General features: G+C 35.5%; 1 protein-coding gene across 2 annotated transcripts in view; it reads left to right on the top strand.

The window, feature by feature from the left end:
• Nucleotides 1–20,029, top strand: part of PCDH10 (protocadherin 10) — a 57,933-nt gene that overhangs the window by 29,117 nt on the left and 8,787 nt on the right. The window contains exon 5 of one of the 2 annotated variants that reach the window (XM_055144457.1): nt 13,591–18,038. The exons of the other annotated variant lie outside the window; for it this stretch is intronic. Coding sequence (XP_055000432.1) covers nt 13,591–13,610 — 20 coding nt within the window. The 3' untranslated portion in view covers nt 13,611–18,038. Of the gene's footprint in view, nt 1–13,590; nt 18,039–20,029 lie in introns of those variants that run through there. 2 annotated transcript variants of the gene reach the window in all.

Here is a 20,029-nt window from a genome sequence, read left to right as displayed (position 1 = left end):
TTATTTAAAGTCTTTAAGGCAGTGAGTGCCTGGCCCAAAGGAAGCACTCATTAAGTGTTCGAGGCAACTAAATATTCAGTTAAAATTGGAACAATGACATCAGCCTGGGTATGGGGAAAATTAAAATTCTGGGCTTAAATAGAACTAATTATGCTATTTTACTCCCAGAAAAAAAATCAAACTCCAAAGATTCTTTTCATGATACATGACTATTTTGCATCTGCAGAATGTATACGTTTTAAAATACAGTACTGCCATTTTTCTATTTCATCTGTGACCAATGAAATGTATAGAATAGAACCAAATGCATACTCAGCAGAGTAAGTTTTATCCGTTTTATGATGGTTTTGTTCACAAAGTATGAAACTCTCAAAATTTCTTATTTTATTTAACTTATTTAGTTGCAGATATTTGATTTTAAAAACATAACCTGATAAAACAGACTTCTCTAGGAAAAACATGTTTTAATGCAGCATAATAAGTGACATATTAGGGCTGGAGCGATAGCACAGTGGATAGGGCATTTGCCTTACACGTGGCCAACCCGGGTTCGATTCCCAGTATCCCTCATGGTCCCCTGAGCACTGCCAGGAGTAATTCCTGAGTACAGAGCCAGGAATAACCCCTGTGTATCGCCAGGTGTGACACACACACAAAAAGAAATGAAAAGAAGCGACATATTAATGATTGTAAAATTTTAAAAACGTTTATTCAGTTTCTTAAAATAAATTTCTTAAATTATTATAGTTTAGGTAATGTGTTACAATGCTGTACATATTTATGGCTCAGTTCCCTCAGAATTTCTAAATCTTATAAATTGATGTCCATCTGCATTTACTTTATATCTGATGATTGCATTAGCTCATTCCTGTAAATTGTTGTCTTTTGATAGTATGTTGTTACTCAAAAGAGTTCTGGTATTTCTTTGTGTAAGAAACAAGTCCCTAAAATCATCACAGAAAGTAAAAGGAAGACAGCCTTTCAGTTGGAAAAATTGGGTTTCTGTCGGATACCCCAAATATATCTAAGCCTGCCGTAAATCAGTATTTGGGTACGCACAAACCCAAATAGTTTCATGCCTCCTTTTTTCCTTTTGTCACTAAAGCCCTGTTATCCCTTAAACTTATTCTCAAAGAGAGTCTTCTATCTCTATTTTGTACCTTTGACTTTCAAAGTCAGACAGTTAGCAAATGATGTCACAAGTCCATTGAGAAATGTCTATAAAATGCCCTAACTTTTACTCTGTTTATGGTTTATTCATTGGATGCTCTGAGCAGCCTTTATGATTTTATGATTCTGTGTTGTCTCTCTTCGGCATGAGTTTCCGTAAATATCTCTATCACTCCTGCATCACAGGAAACTGAGTGAGTCGAGCCTGGTACCCAGCGGCATTTCGGAACTGTATACGCTTATTTCTTTTTTTATGTTTCATACGAAAATAAACATATAGCATTCGTTCTTACCGAACTGTGAAATTTCCTCATTTAATCAGGCTGCTTCTCAAATATGGAACAAATAAAAATTTAAGACAGATCTTATTGTTCTTTAACTTCTCTGTGAGTGAAAATGCAGGTTCCTGCATGTAAACTTCTCTCTTTATGAAATATACTGGTTCTGTGCTGACTTAAATTTCTCATTTCACTTAGAGAAGAGCAAATCATGTATTAGAATGAAATGTATATAATTCTTGGGAAATATCCAGAGTAGAATCAAAGAAAGATTTATGGATTATTTCTCTGGGGTACATACTGGAACACTCTCGGGAATATTCTAGATTGCCAAATATATAAAATAAATCCGGGGATGGGTGATAATGAATGTTCAAATTTAAAGTTTTTTGGGGGTGACTGGAGCAATAGTACAGCAGGTAGGGCATTTGCCTGGCATGTGACCAACCCAGGTTTGATCCCCGGATCACTGCCAGGAGTAATTCCTGACCGGAAAGCCAGGAGTAAGCCCTATGTACCGCTGAGTGTAGAAAAAAATAAACATAAAGTTATGTTTGGGAACATTAGACATGCTTTAACTGATAGCACCAACAGTAGCTCATAATGACTGGGGTCTTGTTATCAGCCACCGTTACCTGAAGGCCACAGCAGATCTTTAGACCTTTTTATTTAAGAAGTTTTCTGTTGACGCCTTTCCACAGTTGAATGAAATATGTATTAATTCTGTGCGGTTTACAGATGTTGAAATGAAGGGGTGTCTGGTGAGGGAGAGCCTTGATTTTCTGTGGGAGACCATCGGTTCTAAAGTGGGCATTTATAAACTGCTCACATCCACAATCCCAGGCTGGAGAAGCTGAACTCTATTCAGAAGAAAGCGAGGAAGGATCTATTATGCAGTGTTGTACTTATGTTTTTGTTTCACCAGCCAAGTATTTTTGTAGTTGTCAAGCTTTGTGGCTATTGAGTCTAGGGGGGTGAATGAAAATGAGGGGATTCATTTTCTTAAAGGGAAAAAAAAGTGTAGTTTTCGCATCCAGAATGTAGCCGCATATGGGAAAGTTCTCCAGGATGATTCTCGAATGATCAGACCGGAGAGTTGGGATCTGATTATGTACGCATTAATAATCTCCTCCCCTCCTACTGCCAGGAAAAGCTTGGTTTTGATTGGAAAATTGATAGCCTTTGTAAAGCCCTTGGCACTGGGTTTTATTGCGGTGAAAAAAATTCATGTGAAAAATTACATCGGATATACATATATAAATATATAATACATAAATGTATATGTAGCATGTTCTCAAATAACATAATTCTGTTCAATAACTTCTTCTTATAATGTTCATGAAAGAAGAAACTGCAGATTATATCAACAAAGTGTTATTTGAGAATTGTTTCATTTTACATCATTTTGCTTAACTTTCAGTTTCCAAGAACCTATCTATGATACTCAGCGAGGACTTACTATTTATAGTAAAGCGTATAAAAAACAAGTGTGCTTTCCTTTTTAAGTTGAGTTTTGGAAGTAGAAGTAGACGCAAGGGAAGGTGATCATAAAAACAGTGGTACATTCACAGATAGCAGGGGTTATTTATAGGATAAACAAAATTAGAACAAATATATGAGACCGTTCGTCACTTCAAGGACGTTATTTTCCATGCCCTAATTAAAATTGTCCTATGTCTTTACTATCAGTAATAGACCAGGTGTTCCTAGAGTGATATTTACTTTTGAGTATTTCCCTGTGAATAAATTAATCTAGGAGTAATATTTTATTTTTGAAAATGGGTCTTGTAGTCATCAAGTGAGTTTAAAATTCACTTGTGACAAATGTGCACATTACGTTTTCTTGGTTAAGAATTCTGGCAACGCCCTGTTTCCGTGTGCCCTAGCTTTGGTTGTGTTGTTTCTGCTCCAGCCTGGGGTTTGTGGACTGAACCCCTTCTCGGAACTGAGACTCCTCCGCCTGCTTCCATTCCCCTCTAATGATGCTCCTTATCAGCCACGCAACACTAAAGCAGTCTTTTTGGGTGAACAATATTTCATTCCATTTGGAAGATTTAGGGCAAACCGAGCAGCTGGAAGTGTCACCCTGGGATTTAGTGCAGTTTCCCTCGGGCTACCCAAGCCCAGTCCTTCCTGCCTCACTCCCTCAACTTAACCGAGACCTTTATTGGTGTCTATCTGGTGTCCTACTGTCAAGCAATTCTCTAAGGCTTTCTGTTCACTCTTCTTTCAAAAGTGTGAGGTGCTGGAGGGATAGCACAGTGGCTCAGGCACACCCCAACACGCCATATGAACTCCCGTCCCTGCCAGGGCACCCCTACGTGTGTCCACAAAACAAAGCAGAACAAAATGTCGAAAGTCTCTTTATTGCAGCTACAGGAGCAAGGGTCTTTATTATCATTTTAGATATCTTTAGTCCCAGCCACACTTGGGGATGGATTTAAATCAGAGTATCAGCCTCACGGGCCCCATTTCCCCCAGACCCTTGTGCTTGGGCAGTTGTATTCATTCATTCTCCATCCACATTGTGGAAGCACTTCTCACCGGTGGTCCCTGCTTACCCTACTTTCATTGAAGATTCAACTCATTTTACCTCAAAAGAGTATTCTTCCAGGACGAAGAGATAGGTGCATTCTTTCTGGGTACTTTTAAAAATAGATTCTAATAGGTGATTGTTGTTTGTACGTCATTTGTGGGACAATTATTTGCCTGCTGTTGGACCATTAATATCTTTCACATATTTTCATTTTCAACCATTTTCATTCTTTAATAATTTTCATTCTCTTATGCTCCAGCAATATATCTAAAAACAAAGCAGAATCACCACCACCCCCCACACCCTACCAAAATGCTTCTAGTCAATCAATACTTGGAAGTCCCGAAGCCAATGGTACAAGTGCATTTTCCCCTTTAATTATCCAGGTAATCACCCTGACTTATATAAATAACTATAATAATATCAGTCTCTGAAAGGCAGAACAAACAACCAGGCCCAAGAAGCCTGGATATTCCTACCCCCAGCCCTCTGCGCCCTGCGTTTCATCTCCCTCGTGTTTCCATGGCTGCCCTGACCTTGTCCTCTGGCCTTCTCCATGCATTTATCCTTTTCCTCTGCTCCATCACTCCCTCTGGAACAATCCCTTGACTCATTCTCACTGTTACTAACTGCACACACCACTCATCTAACTTTGTTCCAAAGCTCGGTCACGCTTAATTTATAACCATATGCGTAAACGTTAAATAAATATAAGGACATATGCGTCAGTGTCTGGTAAGCCACCCATGGCGTATTCGATGCCAAAAACAGTAACAAGTCTCATAATGGAGACGTTACTGGTGCCTGCTCGAGCAAATCGATGAACAACAGGACAGAAGTGCTACAGTGCTACAAGGAAATAGGAGACAAATACACGTAGGGGAGGGGGCTACTGTAGATACGATTGTATGCAGGTGTTGTTAATTGTACCAGATAAACAAAATTAGAAGCAATTTATGTGATTTTAATTTCTGGAGTTTTTATACAGCAGTTTTCTTACATACAGGTATTTTTGTTTGTGAGCACTGTTATAGAAGTTATTTTCCATTTTTTCCTTAGGCATAATGTAATATTTTTTATGTAATATGGTTACAAATGACTATATTTTGTTTTCTGTACAAATGATAATCCAACCTTATGGATTTTTGCCAAAAGATAAGTAGATAGGTTGATATTTGCCATAGTTTAATATTGATGCAGATATTTTAAATATAAATATACTTTGTTCTACCAGACTGCTTACAAAATGTTTAATCAGAATGTTTTATTATGTCAACAAAGGTTGAATATTCAAAATCTGAACTTTTTTCTCTGTGCATTGTGATGATTTTCTTAGATAGTAAACAGGGAACAGTAATTGTGCTTTTTTAAAAAATATTGTGGCTAAATATTTGCACTGACTAAAAAAACCCCAACACCGAATTTAATCTCAGAAACACATACTATAACTCTTAAAGAACCTGAAGGCATAGTGAACTCAGAACAAAATTAAATGACTTGTAACTTTTAACAAGCATAATGTAATCTTATTTCATCAAGAATTTCTATAAAATTTTCTAGTTGCATTGCATCACTGCCTGTTTCAAATCACTAATTATCTGATGAAAGATCAAGTAAAAAGAGCAAGCAGAAGGAGGTTACAAAAATTTCTAGCATCAACTGAAGTTAGAATGTATTCCTAGGCTCCTATTTTAAAGTAAATACAATGTTATACAATGTTTTCTGCCAAGGATATTTCTGTAATAAGCTATGGCTATCTCCTTCAAACACACACACACACACACACACACACATACACACACTCTCTCTCTCTCTCTCTCTCTCTCACACACACACACACACACACACACACACAGACACACACACATAAATCCTAGATAACTAAATGTTACATATTGCGTCCTGAAATCTGACATCATAGTTTTCAGCCATTTTAGATGAATACACAAATAAAGTTTGTTACATCAACTACAGTGTTACAAAGTTAGGAAACATTCATGCAAAGTTTTTTGTTTTTTTTTTTTTTCATTGAACACAGAGGGCCAGAGCCTTGGTGGTTCCTCTTCCCATCTGTGGGGTCTGGAAGCAAAAACCTTAAGGGGAGGTCTTCCAGGTTTAGAACAGACTTGCCCCGGGATACTGCATGGTGTGTTTGTATGCTAACAAGTTGTGTTTGCTGATCTGAAATTCAAATGAGCACAGTGTCCCGGATTTTGTGTTGAAGCCCTGCCCACTAGGGCAAGGAAGTTGGCCCTATTGGTGTGGGGATTCGGACCTGCTTGAACGTGGGGCTGTTTTTCTGGCTAGAGAATAGCAGTCATCTGCATTTAATTCTCAGTGTGTAAACGTCTCAACCTTGCTTGGAGTTTGCAATTCCAGTTTTTAATCTGCTGTTTGCTTTGACATAAAACTGAATTATGTTAGGAGAAATCAGATCATCAAGCATATTAAATAAATAGCCATGCTTTCACACCACTTGTAAATCGTGAGTTGTGTCTATGTGGAAAATAAGGCATTATAAATTGTATTATAGGTATTTTATTTACGATCCCTGAGGTTTTCCCCTTTTTTTCATGGCACAATTATCTTAGGTTGTAGCTCAATTATTTTGAAATCTTGCCCCTGTTTAAGTAAATTATTAAGTGGTTAATCAATTAGGTGCATGGCGATACATTTTTTAAATGAAGGCCCAACATAATTATTTTTAAATTTTATCTTTTGTTACTGGAATTTATGCTTGGGCTTTTTTCTAGCAATTGTTCTAATAGAATACTGCTATGTAAATAGGCCCATATAGACATGGTACCCTTCTTTATAGGAATGACCAAGCCTGGGCAGGCATTTTCCATTCTGTCAGTTTTGAAAACTACTGCTTATTTCAGCTTTACAAAGAGATAACTAATTTGATCTTCTTAAAATGTTGTGCCTAAACAGACTACTTAAAATATAAGTATCCAAATGTCAGTAAATATTACCAGCTCCATAATCACCCCCAAAAGGAGTCATATAGGCTTTGAAAAAACATACATATCATCTCGAAATCTTAGATACAGGAAATCACAGATTTGTCTATCACTATATAAAGTATCACTATTATGCAAGATTATAATTGAGAGGATTGTTTTCAAAAATAATTTCAGGAATACTTCTTTATTGTCAATGTAAATGATGTGGTTTTCAAATCATTCTGGGACAAAGCACAGTTTTCCTATTTTTGTGAACTATAATAAAATATTTTCTAAAAGCTGTGCTATTGTAAATATGAAGAACCAAATGTGTTGGAGTTCTTTTCTTAAGTATATGCAAATGCAGAGTCAGGACATCAGAAAAACAATTCGTTGTCCAAGCCTGATTTTTAGATGCTAAGGAGGCAAGAGGATTTTCTTTAGGAAAGCTTAGGTGAACCAGAAGGAATTTTTCAGGTCATTGTTTTCTCCCTGGAAAATGTAATAACTTCCAATATTTTGACATGTTAAGATAAATTTGAGATAGATCAGTTTAATCTATGTTTTTATGCAAGCTTGTTGTTTTAGAGGTCTTAATAAATATTGTAATGTAAAGTTTCATTGTTTTAGTCTTTGAAAACAAGTATTTAGAAAACTGAGGAAAAAGCTGTACATGATTGCTGGGTGCTGTTAGATATCTCGCTCAAATCAATCTAGATAATGTTAATATTCAAACTGTATTGTCTGATTAGAGGCAATGATGTATTATCACCGGTTCTTGTTGTAGATCCGAAGCACTCTTAATTAATATAACTAATTAGAGATGAGAAATTTTTAAATGGAACAAAATTAAGTTGCTATAATTATATCCCCCTATTAAAAATATTAGCAGTGCATGAGATGGTTACAGTAACCCACCGAGTAGATACTGCCCTGTGAACCAGTTTCATACCCACTAGAAACTTGTGGCAGTTTTAAGTTTCATATATTCACAAGCACCGAGATGAAGATAGAGATTCTGTCACTGTTAGTTGCTTTGTTTGCGTTGGGGTCATGCTAGGAGTTGACTACTAACTCTGTGTATGGGGGTTGTAGTTCTTGGGGGTGCTCAGAGGACGAAAATGGTGCCAAGGACTGAACTCGGGTCAGCACCTTGCAAGCAAGCCTCTTCTCCCGTATACCAGCTCTCCAGCCAGAAGATAGATTTCTAAGATGCGTTTCCTAACTTAGAAGGAACCATGATGCTCTGGAGCCCTAAATGCCTCCTATGGTTCCCAGGACATCCCTAGGCTGCAGGTGAAAATCTTATTAATAGGGGTCATGGCAGAAAGCCAGAGAGAGAGCTCAGAGGTAGGGCTGGGGAGAAGGAGTCCATGTGAAGGAAGCAAGGTCCGAAGGGGAATGTGACTGGAAAAGGTTGAGAAACACTATTCTAGAAGATTCTCTTCCTGATTGCTGTCACGGGGCACCATTGTACTGTTGACTCAAATCTGGAACTGTAGAAACCCCTGCTTTCAAGATTGCTGAGGCTTTTGCTCAAACCAAATTTGATTTCAAAATAAATATTAAGCAATATTAAGTTCTGAAAATTCCCAGTATTGGGAAATTTAGGTCTTTTCACGGGCCCTCAATTCTAAATTTCTTGGGCCCTAACGCATCTGCTTGACCTTGAGGTTACCTTTCAAATGATCAAAATTCCTTCTTTGCACATATACGCTCTTTACTGAGAAAACGAGTTCCAAATTATTCTTCAATCTCTGGTCTCAAATTGCTCTATCTTCTCCATCACAACTAAAATACAATACTATTCAGTAACATTGGATTCTTAGGGGTGATGATGACCATTTAAGTGTTCCATGAAGAGATTATTATGTTTAATATGCTTGTCGCATCTCTTAGAAATGATCCATTTTGCTGTTTGAGTCACATGAACTTCCATCTCACAGAACTACACTCGTCACATTTTTATCTTTTAAAATATCCATATTTGTCTTCTAAATTATTAAAAAAATGTTAATTGCAGATTATACACATAGAAACTAAACTAAAAAACAAAAGCTTCATTTTGTTAAGTTATTTATGTCATGGATGATTATATTAACTGAAGGTTTGTTTGTGTCATTATTTTTCAAATTGATAAAAAAATCATCAAGTTTATATAAGGAAAAACCTGCTTCAAATAGGGCTTTCTTTAAAAAAAAGATTTTCTATAAAGCTTAACTTAAAAAGTCATAGTATTTGATAAAATGAGCGGGGGAGAGGAAATTTAGCATGCAGATGGTATGAACATTATAAAATTAAATCATATTCATAATGTACTGAAGTAAACATTTGAAAGAATCAACATTAGTGATGCTTGTTATTCTTGAACAGAAAGAAATATTGTATTATACTAACAAAAACTTCTAATTTTTTGTAATTAATAATAGAGCATAACATAACAAATTTTAATTACATATCTTTAAATTAAAAATCTTTAAACATTTGATGCGAGGGGAAACTATAATATGAAGAATGTGCAGCTATATGTTTCGAGATAAAGTCAAACATAAATCAGGAGTTGATGATGTGGAGAGAAGAAAGACAAATCAAGCAAGCAATTATTGCTAACAGTTAATTTCTGGAGTTTAGTATTAAACAGAAAAATTAAAGTTTCTCTAGAAAAATTTGAAAAAGTATCCTTAATAATAATTCAAGAATAAGAAAGTTCAAAGAAATGATTATACAACTGAGCATATCTCTAATGGAGCTGCCTTTTAAGTGATGTTTCAGATAAGATAGTTTCACATTAGAGTGGAAATCAGGCATCCCTGCTTTGCTACAGTGGGGAATGGGTTTGCGTTCACAGCAAAGGCAGTATGCTGTGAGCCTCAGCCAGCATTTGAATACACCCCGGGCTGGATGACAGATCTCAGCCTCTTCCCTCTGGACACCTTCGGGGATTTTTGAAGGGTGTTCTCTCTTTACATTGCAGGGAGAGATTAAGTCCTTTCACAAGTTTTGTTTCTCTAAATTCTGTGCTTTATTCAGTCATGCTGTTTAACATGGATTTTATTGCTTGTTATGCAAATAGGAAAATATGAGTATTCAGATTATTTTAATATACAAAATACGTTTTCCGCAGACTACAGTTGGTCTGTCACGTGGCATCAGCAGATTATCAGCATGGATAATTTCACAATTGTTACTGCCATATCCATGTTTACATTTATTCTTCTCAAAGTCATTAACAAGAATTGTTTTAAAGCCTCATAGTTTAATATTATACTTTAGAGATTCTCAAAGTCAGTAACAGGGTTTCACAGTATAGGAAAAATATGCATTGTGGAAGTTCATTAGCAGGTTTACGGGGTGGAGAGATGGTTTGGGGGCTAAGATTCTGTCTTGTGTGTAGGCTACTCTGGACCAGGTCCCGGGTTTCCAACCACCAGGAGTAATCCTCTGAGCACAGAATCTGTGTAAGCGCCAAACTCTGCTAGGTGGGGCTCAAAATTCCAAACTGGCCTCCGAAAGAAAAATATATATATTTATGCATATATACTAAATGTCTATATACATGTATAAACTACAGAGAGACAGGTATAGATGTTGGATGAAAGGTAAATATGTGGGTTTCTCTTTTGTTAGAGTGATTTTTAATTAAGATAAATGTCCTAAATGTAACATTTCTATGATTTATCATATGAATAAATGTGGTGAATGAATAGAGGTAAAAAGGAAGTGCTAACTGCTTCTTCCTTATCAATTTTGATTTGACTGAGGAGAACATCTTTTATCTATATGCAGTGAGTGGTTCCCTAAATAGTAGGGCAGGAGAGGAAAGACAGCAAAGAGTATTTGTTAAAGGCAAAGGACAAGCAGTACTGTTCCTTTGTTAATTCCTCCCTTCAGCTGGACTTTGTTCATTCCTGTCCATATGTGGATTACATCAGAAAAGGCAGGGATCTGATGCATCAGGCTCATTCTGTCTACCTTGAGGTGCTTCGGCAAATTCATAAGAGGGCTCACTGACAGTCTAGAACTGTCCTTGGTGCTGACTCTAAAACATCGATTTTTTTAAAAATAATATTTGTATGCCTCTTGTATAACGCTAACCTATACAGCCTGCACAAAATAATTATTCAGAATTCAAGCTCACCTTTTAAAAGCCTTGAAATGAAATGCATGTGATTCTAACTTTAGAAACAGTAGTGTCTTGCATTTTCTCTCTTTGGCAATACTTTGCATCTGGGAAAAAAAACTTCTGAAATAGAGGACGTTGTCCCTCCCCAGCCAAATCTGCTAGACCTACCTCCTCCGGTCTCAGGTCTGTTCATATTTGCATTCTTGCATTAACAGATAAGTGGAATAATGTGCATTTATTAAAGGTTAGTATATTGTGAACATACTAGAATAGATGCATTTTAAATAAAAGCAACACACTTGTGACACTGAGCAGCAATTGAAATGTGGCTTTAAAGCTGATGTTTGTACTTAAGATATTTAGAGCAAGTACAGCTGATAGGGTGCTTGCCTTGCACCTGGCCAACCTGGGTTCCATCCCTGGCACCCCATATCATCCCCGGGGCCCTGGCAGGAGTAATTCTGAGTACAGAGTTAGAAATAACCCCTGAGAATTTCTGGGTGTGACCTAATGACAAAGAGAATCTGAGATATTTAGTGTAATGTGTGCAGAATTTCTGTGTGAGTGTAACAATGATCCATTTTAAAAACAAAATTTCTTCTTATATTTTGGTGAATCAAATGAATATATAATATGTATGCTAATAGTTTTCCCTGCCCGCTCAAAACATTTTAAAGGTTAGAAATATTTTGCTAATTTAAATATAGCAGTAACTAGACTGTTTTCTACCTTTATACTAAAATGAGATCTTTTTTTAGTTTATTCACTTAATAAATTAGTTTATAGATCACTCTTTTTTCTTTTTGTTCTTGAACTACTAGAACAATGCTTCCTAGAAATTTTTCTGATATTCAAAACAAAATCATCAACTGATACATACTATCCCTAAGGTATTTTGAGAAAAAAAAGATATTATTTGCAGAATGGTAGTCTTTCCTGGGTTTTCCAAAGCAACATGAAAACTCCCTTATAAAATTATTATTATTTTGCTTTCACTCACACTAATATGAATAGTGTCATGTGATCACTGCAATTACATATTCTGATTCATTTTTTATTTGTTCATTTCTATGGTAGTTAACATTCTAACTTACTCCTCAGAACTTTAAATTCTGATTGGTATGAACAAAATGCTTTTGACTCATTGTCCTCTAGTTTTTCATAAAACAGAGAACTTGAACCCAAAGGCATACGAGAGGGAATTTTATCCTTTCAATGAGCCATCTCTCTATTTGCTTAGACTATAATCCATATGTAGCTTTATTATCAGGTAAGTTTCTAATGACTACTGTGTCACTCTGTATTTAGCTAACACACATTTTAATACATGCTATTATATGACATTGTGGAACAAAAATGTTTCTATTTTTAAAACTGATTACTACATAGCCCCTGAACATATTATTTTTCACTTTAATTTTTGTCATTAGATACTTATAATTTTATTGGTGTTTGTCTGCTAAAAGGTAAAGTAGTAAGGAACTATTTGATTGTCTGATGGATAAAAACTGAATGTGTGAGGAAGAACAGATAGGAAAATTAGGAGAATTATTTAGGAAAAGTAAATGGCTAGATAACCTCCTTGAAGTAAGTAGATTTACCCCAGAAAGAAATTGAACTGACTAAAATGGTCTTATGTTCATATAACAAAAATAAATAAAAGCAACCAGTGCCTCGTTTGGAGCAATTCATTTGTGCTACATGGTGTAGATTTAAATTTCAGTTTTGTATCGAATCGCTTTTGGGTTCTCTTCATTACCAGCATATTTTTGTGATTTTTTTTTTCGGTATGTATCAGATGGGGATCAAAGAATCCCAGCCTCTGTTTTCATCTTGCTCTGTATTACTATGAATTCCATGAGTGGGACGAAATATCCTTTATCATTAAAAATAATTAAAAAGGAATAAAATTAGAGTGATTGAATTTGGACTTTCTACACTGTAATTCAATATTGTTTAAAAGATTGAACAAAAGCCCGTGATGTCTAGCTACTTCACCTTTATCCTCACTAGGTGAAAAGCGCACTCTTTGGGGGAACAAATTTACCTCCCTAGACCATAAAGTGATTTGAGTTTTATGCGATTTTAAGCAATCAAATTAAATATACATAGAAAAGATGAATCATCCTTCAACTTTCAAGATTAATTGTAAACACTCGATTGCACAACTTTTTTTATACTCTGTTGATTTAGTTCATATCGCTTAGTTGCTAAATCAAATTCAGGACACGTGACAGCTCTCCTGAGAACTGGTTCCCTTCGGGCCCCGGGCACCGCGCGCTTCCCTCTGGTCACGCACGGATGGTTCCGTGGGTCCCTGTCAAAAGTCAGTCTTCACACTGTGGTCTGCCCTGGCAATACACGTCTTCCAGCCGAAGCCGGTTTGTAGAAACGGAATCGGAGCATGACTGTGAGAAACCAGGGGTGCAGAACTGGCTCTGGTCTCCCGGTGCATTTGCTTCTTGTACAGTATCGTGCGGTTCTAAACTCCCAAAGTCAGGCTCTGTTGCTTAGAGTATTTTTCTTTCTTTTTCGCAGCACGGAAAAGGATATGCTAGTCAATTCTACAGGACTTACCTGAAGCAGCATGATTTGCACAAAGTCGACCAACAAAAGCATCAACTTTTCAACTTCATTATCTTGGCCCTCCAGTTAGTTGCGTGTAACTGAGGCTTAGATTTCCGGCGGGATCATCGCGGCCAATGATAGGACCTAATTGCTCTCAGCAGGCCTGAGAAATGAGTTGAAATGTGCAGAACTGTAGAGACTTTAGAGGCGGCTGACTTTGCCTCCTAGATCAGTGTGTGCCTGTTTACAGCACTATATATCTTTCTCTCTCCAAATGTCACTGAGCCCTTTAGATGTTTATATTCACCACGAGAAGCCAGTCATAAAGATAAAGGAAATTTGTGCATTATAAATGCAATATCACTGTTTGAAACTTGACTGTTTTATATTATTTTTGTGTGATCAAGTGTTCCCCAAACTATTCCAACTTTACAAGAGAGATTGTGATTATGTTCTTTTCACCTGTGGGTTATAAAATATGTTGTATTCTAAGGACCCACAAAATATCAAAGACATTCTGTAGTTTATACACCGTGTTGCAAAGTGTTTACTGTACTATTTCAAAGCTTCTAAATAAATATAAAATATATATATTATATTATATAATTTTCCTAAAATGTGGTACAACTCAGTTGGTTTTTAAATGGATTCATACAGTCCACATCATACAATAAAGTAAAAGGTAATTCAGGGTCCCAAAGATAAACTTACTAAGAAAATAAACAGCATTAATAGTTTCCTCATTTATTTCTCATTCAACCCTGTTTTTCCTTGTTCAAAAGAAAACGAAGCTCTAAGCTACACGATTTTGTCAAGTACTCGTAGGGAATTTTCAATGCCAAAGATAGAGCTGTCGATGTTATCAGAACACTAAACATATCTTCTCAAAATATCGAACACTCTACATTATTTCAATTTTATGGCTTTGAATTTAGCATCATTTAAAGCTTTTATAAAGAATCTATAAATTCATCTGTATTTGTTGTTAGAAAAAAACACTGGGTGTCTGTACATTTTGTGGTGTAAAACGTGTAACTGAAGATGCCTATTTTAAGGAATCCTTGATCATAGAACTTGCAGAGAATTTTATTTTGCATAGTTTTTCATAGTTTTATGATTCTTACTAATGGCACACGGATATAAAAGCTACTTAAAACTATGAAATTATAGAGGCATATAAATATTTGAGCTGGTAAAGCATAGCATTAAGCTATAAACAATCTCTAAATTTAAAACAGATTAAATCAGTCTGGAGATAGAAACATGGTAGACTATTATTCCAGTATTATCTTACGTAGCTTAAATGTAGTCACAGTTTTAGTAACGAGAAAATTCTTCATGAGTCAGCCTAGAAAAGTGAAGCTTGGAATTTATTTTCATGTCAATAAGGTTAATTATTAAGTTCAATGAGATGCATTTTTCTTTAGTTTACATTTTTTAACTGTTGTTTCTTATTTGTCAAAACCCAGTGAAGGGAGGAGGAAATCAAGGAATGTGGATCATCTGCTAAAAAAAAAATATTCAAGGAAAGGATGTTTCAGCTCCTCCTCATAGCCTTCAACATTGCTGTCTAAATGGTGCCCAAATCAATTGCAGATCAACTTTGAAATAGTTTCCCTCCTCTTTACCTGATCTCTGGTACAAGGATAGCGTAAACAGAGCTAAATTATCAAAGAGTCCAACACTTGATGCATGACACATGTCCCACGGAATGTTTTCTCATTTCAGTGGCAATTATTCCATTCGTCTTAACATTAGAACACAGACATGTATTTACAGTTCCTCTGCATACATATTTGAGTGATCTCTCGGTGTCACTCATTGTCATCATCCTAGATATTGATCTACCCTAATCCCAACAGATTCATATAGCAAAAGCATATGCTCAGTGTCCCCAGTTTTGGGGACCCTTTAAAAATCGCTGAAGCCAAGCCCTCATCTTTGACACACAGAAAGCACATCTACTCAGTGCAGCCGCTAACATTATTTTCAAGTTTTGGCATAACTACATTGATATTTTGATGCCAGACAAATTTAGTAAGGAAACATTTCTATGTAATTAAACGGAGGTGGGGCGGGAAGTGTTCTATCATCGCTTTTTAAACAAGAAAACAGTTTTCTTGTTGAATCACCCTGATTTAATTAAAACCTTTCATTCATTATTTTTCAACTAAGAGGAAAATCATTCATCCATCTGCTTATTGCATGCATGGAAAATAAGATTAATTCACTTCGTATGTATATAATATATGAGGTGAGTTATCAATTCATTTGTTTTAAAGACATTGTATTTAATTATTTAACCCTTAATAGCTTTGTACATAATCCTTCTGGAACCAACTTCTTATCTCATGTATGTGTTTACTGTTCATTTATATAGTGCAGTAGCCAGTTATATTAATTGCATTTTAGTTTTAAATTGTATCATCAATTTACAAAAAAGAGAGCAAAACGTAATTTGTGAGGCAAATAGAATTTTTTAAACATAAAATATTAATGATAAGCTTATTAGTCAACTATGTATCACATCTAGAATAAATCAGAAGTCACAACAGCGTAAGAATATGATGTTAATAAATGTCCAAAATGTTTTATACTAGTGAGGGACATTATAAAGAGTAGAAATACAACGGACCGATTATGAAGGTTCACAAATAAACATTTATTAAGCTATTATGTAAATGAATTTTGTAATAGGTATTCCATTTAATCCTATATCCTAATACCCAACTTTTTAATTTTATACACATCAATGAAAAATAATATCCAAAGGCTCCATATTTCACCAATAAACTGTTTCAGAAATAAAAAGTCAAGATATTTACTCCTTGTGAACATGGTTAGTTTTAGAGTAGTAAGAAGTCAAAATATTTTCCTGTGGAAACATTAATGTCTTAATGTCTCAAAGTATGTCAAATGACATTTTTTTTAGAAATGATTTATCCATCTATAAAGTTCTAATTTTTAACTTTTGAATATAATTTTGTGAAATCATTTAAAATCAAATATCTAAATATCATCTGAGTGACTTCACGGATATGAAATCTGTATCATTATAAGTATATTGTTTTTGCTGAGAAATATGATGAAAATGTGAATCTTTTCTTTAAGAAATTGAAATGCAATGTCTACTAACATTGCAAATAACACAATAGATTAACATTTTAATTCTTTATTTTTCTCTTTCACTTAATAGTGCTATAATTTGCTATCAGATTGTCTCCTATATAGAAAACCTTCAGATTCTCCAGTAAGAGAAAAAAATTCTCACAGTGTTCACATAAACTTTAGCAAATCTGTATTAACTGTAACTTTTACATTCTAAAAGTTAATGCAGTTAAGTTAATCACTAATAAAATTGTGCAATCAGAATGTGACAAATAATCAGGCTAAGGAATAAGCATTCATTTTCCTGACTGACAATCACCCTTCCGTTTGTCTTCACTTCTGTTTTTTCTCCCTTCATATTTCTCAGCATGCATTTAATACCCGAGGAAACTCAAAAAATGGTTGTGACATCAGTAGACTTGATATTTTTTCTGAAAATCCTATATTTTTCATATTACAATTTCCTGGGTTCTTTATCTTTTTCAACTTCTAATTTTGTAGTGCTAAATGCTTTGCATGCACTTAACATCCTTTTTACGTTCCTTTTTAACAAGGAAAAATAGAAAAACAAAATTCCATATTTTTTATGCCATGGAGTAGCAAAATTATTTTATATAGAGTTAGCACTTCAAGGACACTTCTCTCCTAGGTCCGACAAAATTCTTCTCTAGCGATTTGTGGAAAACTCCTGTTCCCTAGAGTATTTTTTCCTCGTGACCCTTGGCATAGATTTAGAATATAGCATTCCCCAAGAATGCAGAAGACTAGGTGCCGCCGAGTATTGCAGGCAATAATTTGACTAGAGTCTAATACCTTTAGTGTGCATGCATGGATTTCTAATCATTGTTATTTTTTAAGTATTTGTAAAACCAGAAAAAAAAAAGGCTTTTATTTCTTAAAAAAAAAACAAAACTAAACTAAACAAAAATCTTGTCACATGCTTAGTTTAAAACACTCCAGGTATTTTTGGGTTACGTGAAAATGCTACACCAATAATGCAGAAAAATGGTAAATTTTCACATGAGACTCAAAAATCTCTACTGGTAAAACTCCTCAGACATGCAACCCGTTTATCCATCGATCGCTGGGCTGAAAGCAAGGCAGGGAATTTCAGCTCCTCTAAACACATTTTCAAGACAGTTATCTGTGAGTGAAAACAGGGTATTATAATAAAAGATGAGTTTAAATCTTAACTATAGTGTTGTTACTGTGAATGCTATAATCATACATAAGTGAAATGAGTGTAAATGTAATATATTATTTTATACTGCTGTATACATATGAAATAAATAAAACTAGGATACATATTATGCCATCTTTCCATGCATGAATCTTCCACTACTGTCTGTGGGAGCTTTGAATAAAAATCAGTGGCAAAATATGGCCCTAAGTTTTAAAAGAACTAATGCTGATTTAGTAATTTTACTCTTAATATAACAGGTCTAAGGGGACATCTGTTCAAAACTGAGTCTCATTTGAAGCAACATATGCTCGGTTTAAAGGCTTTCACTATATTTTTAGTTTTGAGAGTAGGATTTAGATTCCTATGGTTCTTATGAACCCACAATGAACATTTTAAGTATACTTTTCTTTTCACCTATTATCTTTTACTTTCAGTGTTATTTCTTTGTAAGAAATCCCTAGGGTCTACATGGACCAATGTTGAGGTTGTACATAGGATATGAGTGCCTTCAAGCAATAAAAGTAAAAGATCTAAAAATTAAACATTTCTTCCCTACTGAAACTTGATGGAAATGTAAGAAAGAAATAAAATTCATATGGTATTATTTTCAAGAAAATTAAAAATCAAGATACTAATCTTTTTTTTTAAATAATTTGAATGAAGCTTACAGAAATTTACATTCCCTAAAGACTGAGACAAAGTATTATGGGTCTTGGGGCCGGAGTGATAGCACAGTGGGTAGGGCGTTTGCCTTGCACGCAGCCGACCCGGGTTCAATCCCCGGCATCCCATATAGTCCCCCAAGCACTGCCAGGAGTAATTCCTGAGTGCAAAGCCAGAAGTAACACCTGAGCAACGCTGGGTGTGACCCAAAAAGCAAAAAAAAAAAAAACAGTATTATGGGTCTTAATCCATGTGGTTATGTAAATGATTTTCTCGTGTTCAAACTACATAGTTCTAGTCATTGATTTCCCTTATGATGCAACAAGGGAGAGAAATAATATTCCTCTAGCTCTGAACATCTAATAAAGCCAATCCCATGAAGGGAAAATATGGATAAAATATACAGAAATGAAAACTCAGAATGAAGTGCTAAGAACAAGAATTATGTTGCTTTGGTTCCCTTAGACCTCTGTCTTCTATCACTTTTAGTCTTTCTGGGAATCATGTCATGAATTCTTCTATTTAATCAAGGTTATGATTTTCCAGAGGAAAAAAATCACAAATGAATAGATTGCAAACTTAGATTTAGTTCTGACAATGAAGGAAAGTGAGAATTCATGGCAAAATCTGCCTTCAACAAAATTGTAGTGTGCTTTAGGAACCAAAGAAATTACAGGAAAATATTGATTAAATGATCAAGTAATTAAATAATAAAATTTGTCACCAAGAACCCAATACGAGCCATTTTAAAAAGCAACTTAATGCGTTACAAGCATTGAACAATAAGCATAAGTAAATTTAATAAGGGAAAGGTAGAGTAGAAAAGTACCAAGATACTTCATCCATGGTCGCTGCAAATCATTCCTTGTGAAACGTTTTCTCGGACACGTGTGTAAAATAGGTTGGGATGTGAAGTCTGTTTCTTATTGTGAATCATTGCTTCCGGTGCGTGAGAAGCACCGCACCATATGTTTTCTATTTCAGAATTAAGCGTATTTTGTGCTGTGAAAAGTCAGGGAAGATCATTTCCGAAAATCAGTTCTCATCTGGACCTTAGCCCTCGCCCTTGTAGACTGTGGAGAAGTACACGTAGCGGTAGTGTCTATGAGAAGTAGGTAACTGGAGTGTGGGGTGTGTAGAGAACGCGAGCACACAGTGGCATCCTTGATTTACGAGCATCATTTCCCGTGGCTGTCATTGGTTACGAAAAGTGTGGGATACAGTTTACACTTGGAAATCATTCCTTTCTCGATCTTCCGGAGTGCTCTAGACTTACGTTTAAGCAATGCTAATTTCCAAACCACAAGAGAAAAGGCTGACCTGCCTCTGATAACCCTGGCCAGCGCGGTCCACTTAGCGTCTCGTTTCTCGGTGCGATGGAGTCGGGAATCCAATGCAGTCATCCTCCCGTCCTCCCCACGGCTCGCCGGCAGCTTCTCTCCCGACCACTGCAAA

This window comes from Sorex araneus, chromosome 7 (assembly GCF_027595985.1).
Source record: "Sorex araneus isolate mSorAra2 chromosome 7, mSorAra2.pri, whole genome shotgun sequence".
Classification (NCBI taxonomy): domain Eukaryota; kingdom Metazoa; phylum Chordata; class Mammalia; order Eulipotyphla; family Soricidae; genus Sorex; species Sorex araneus.
This window is presented reverse-complemented; position numbering and strand designations above follow the sequence as displayed.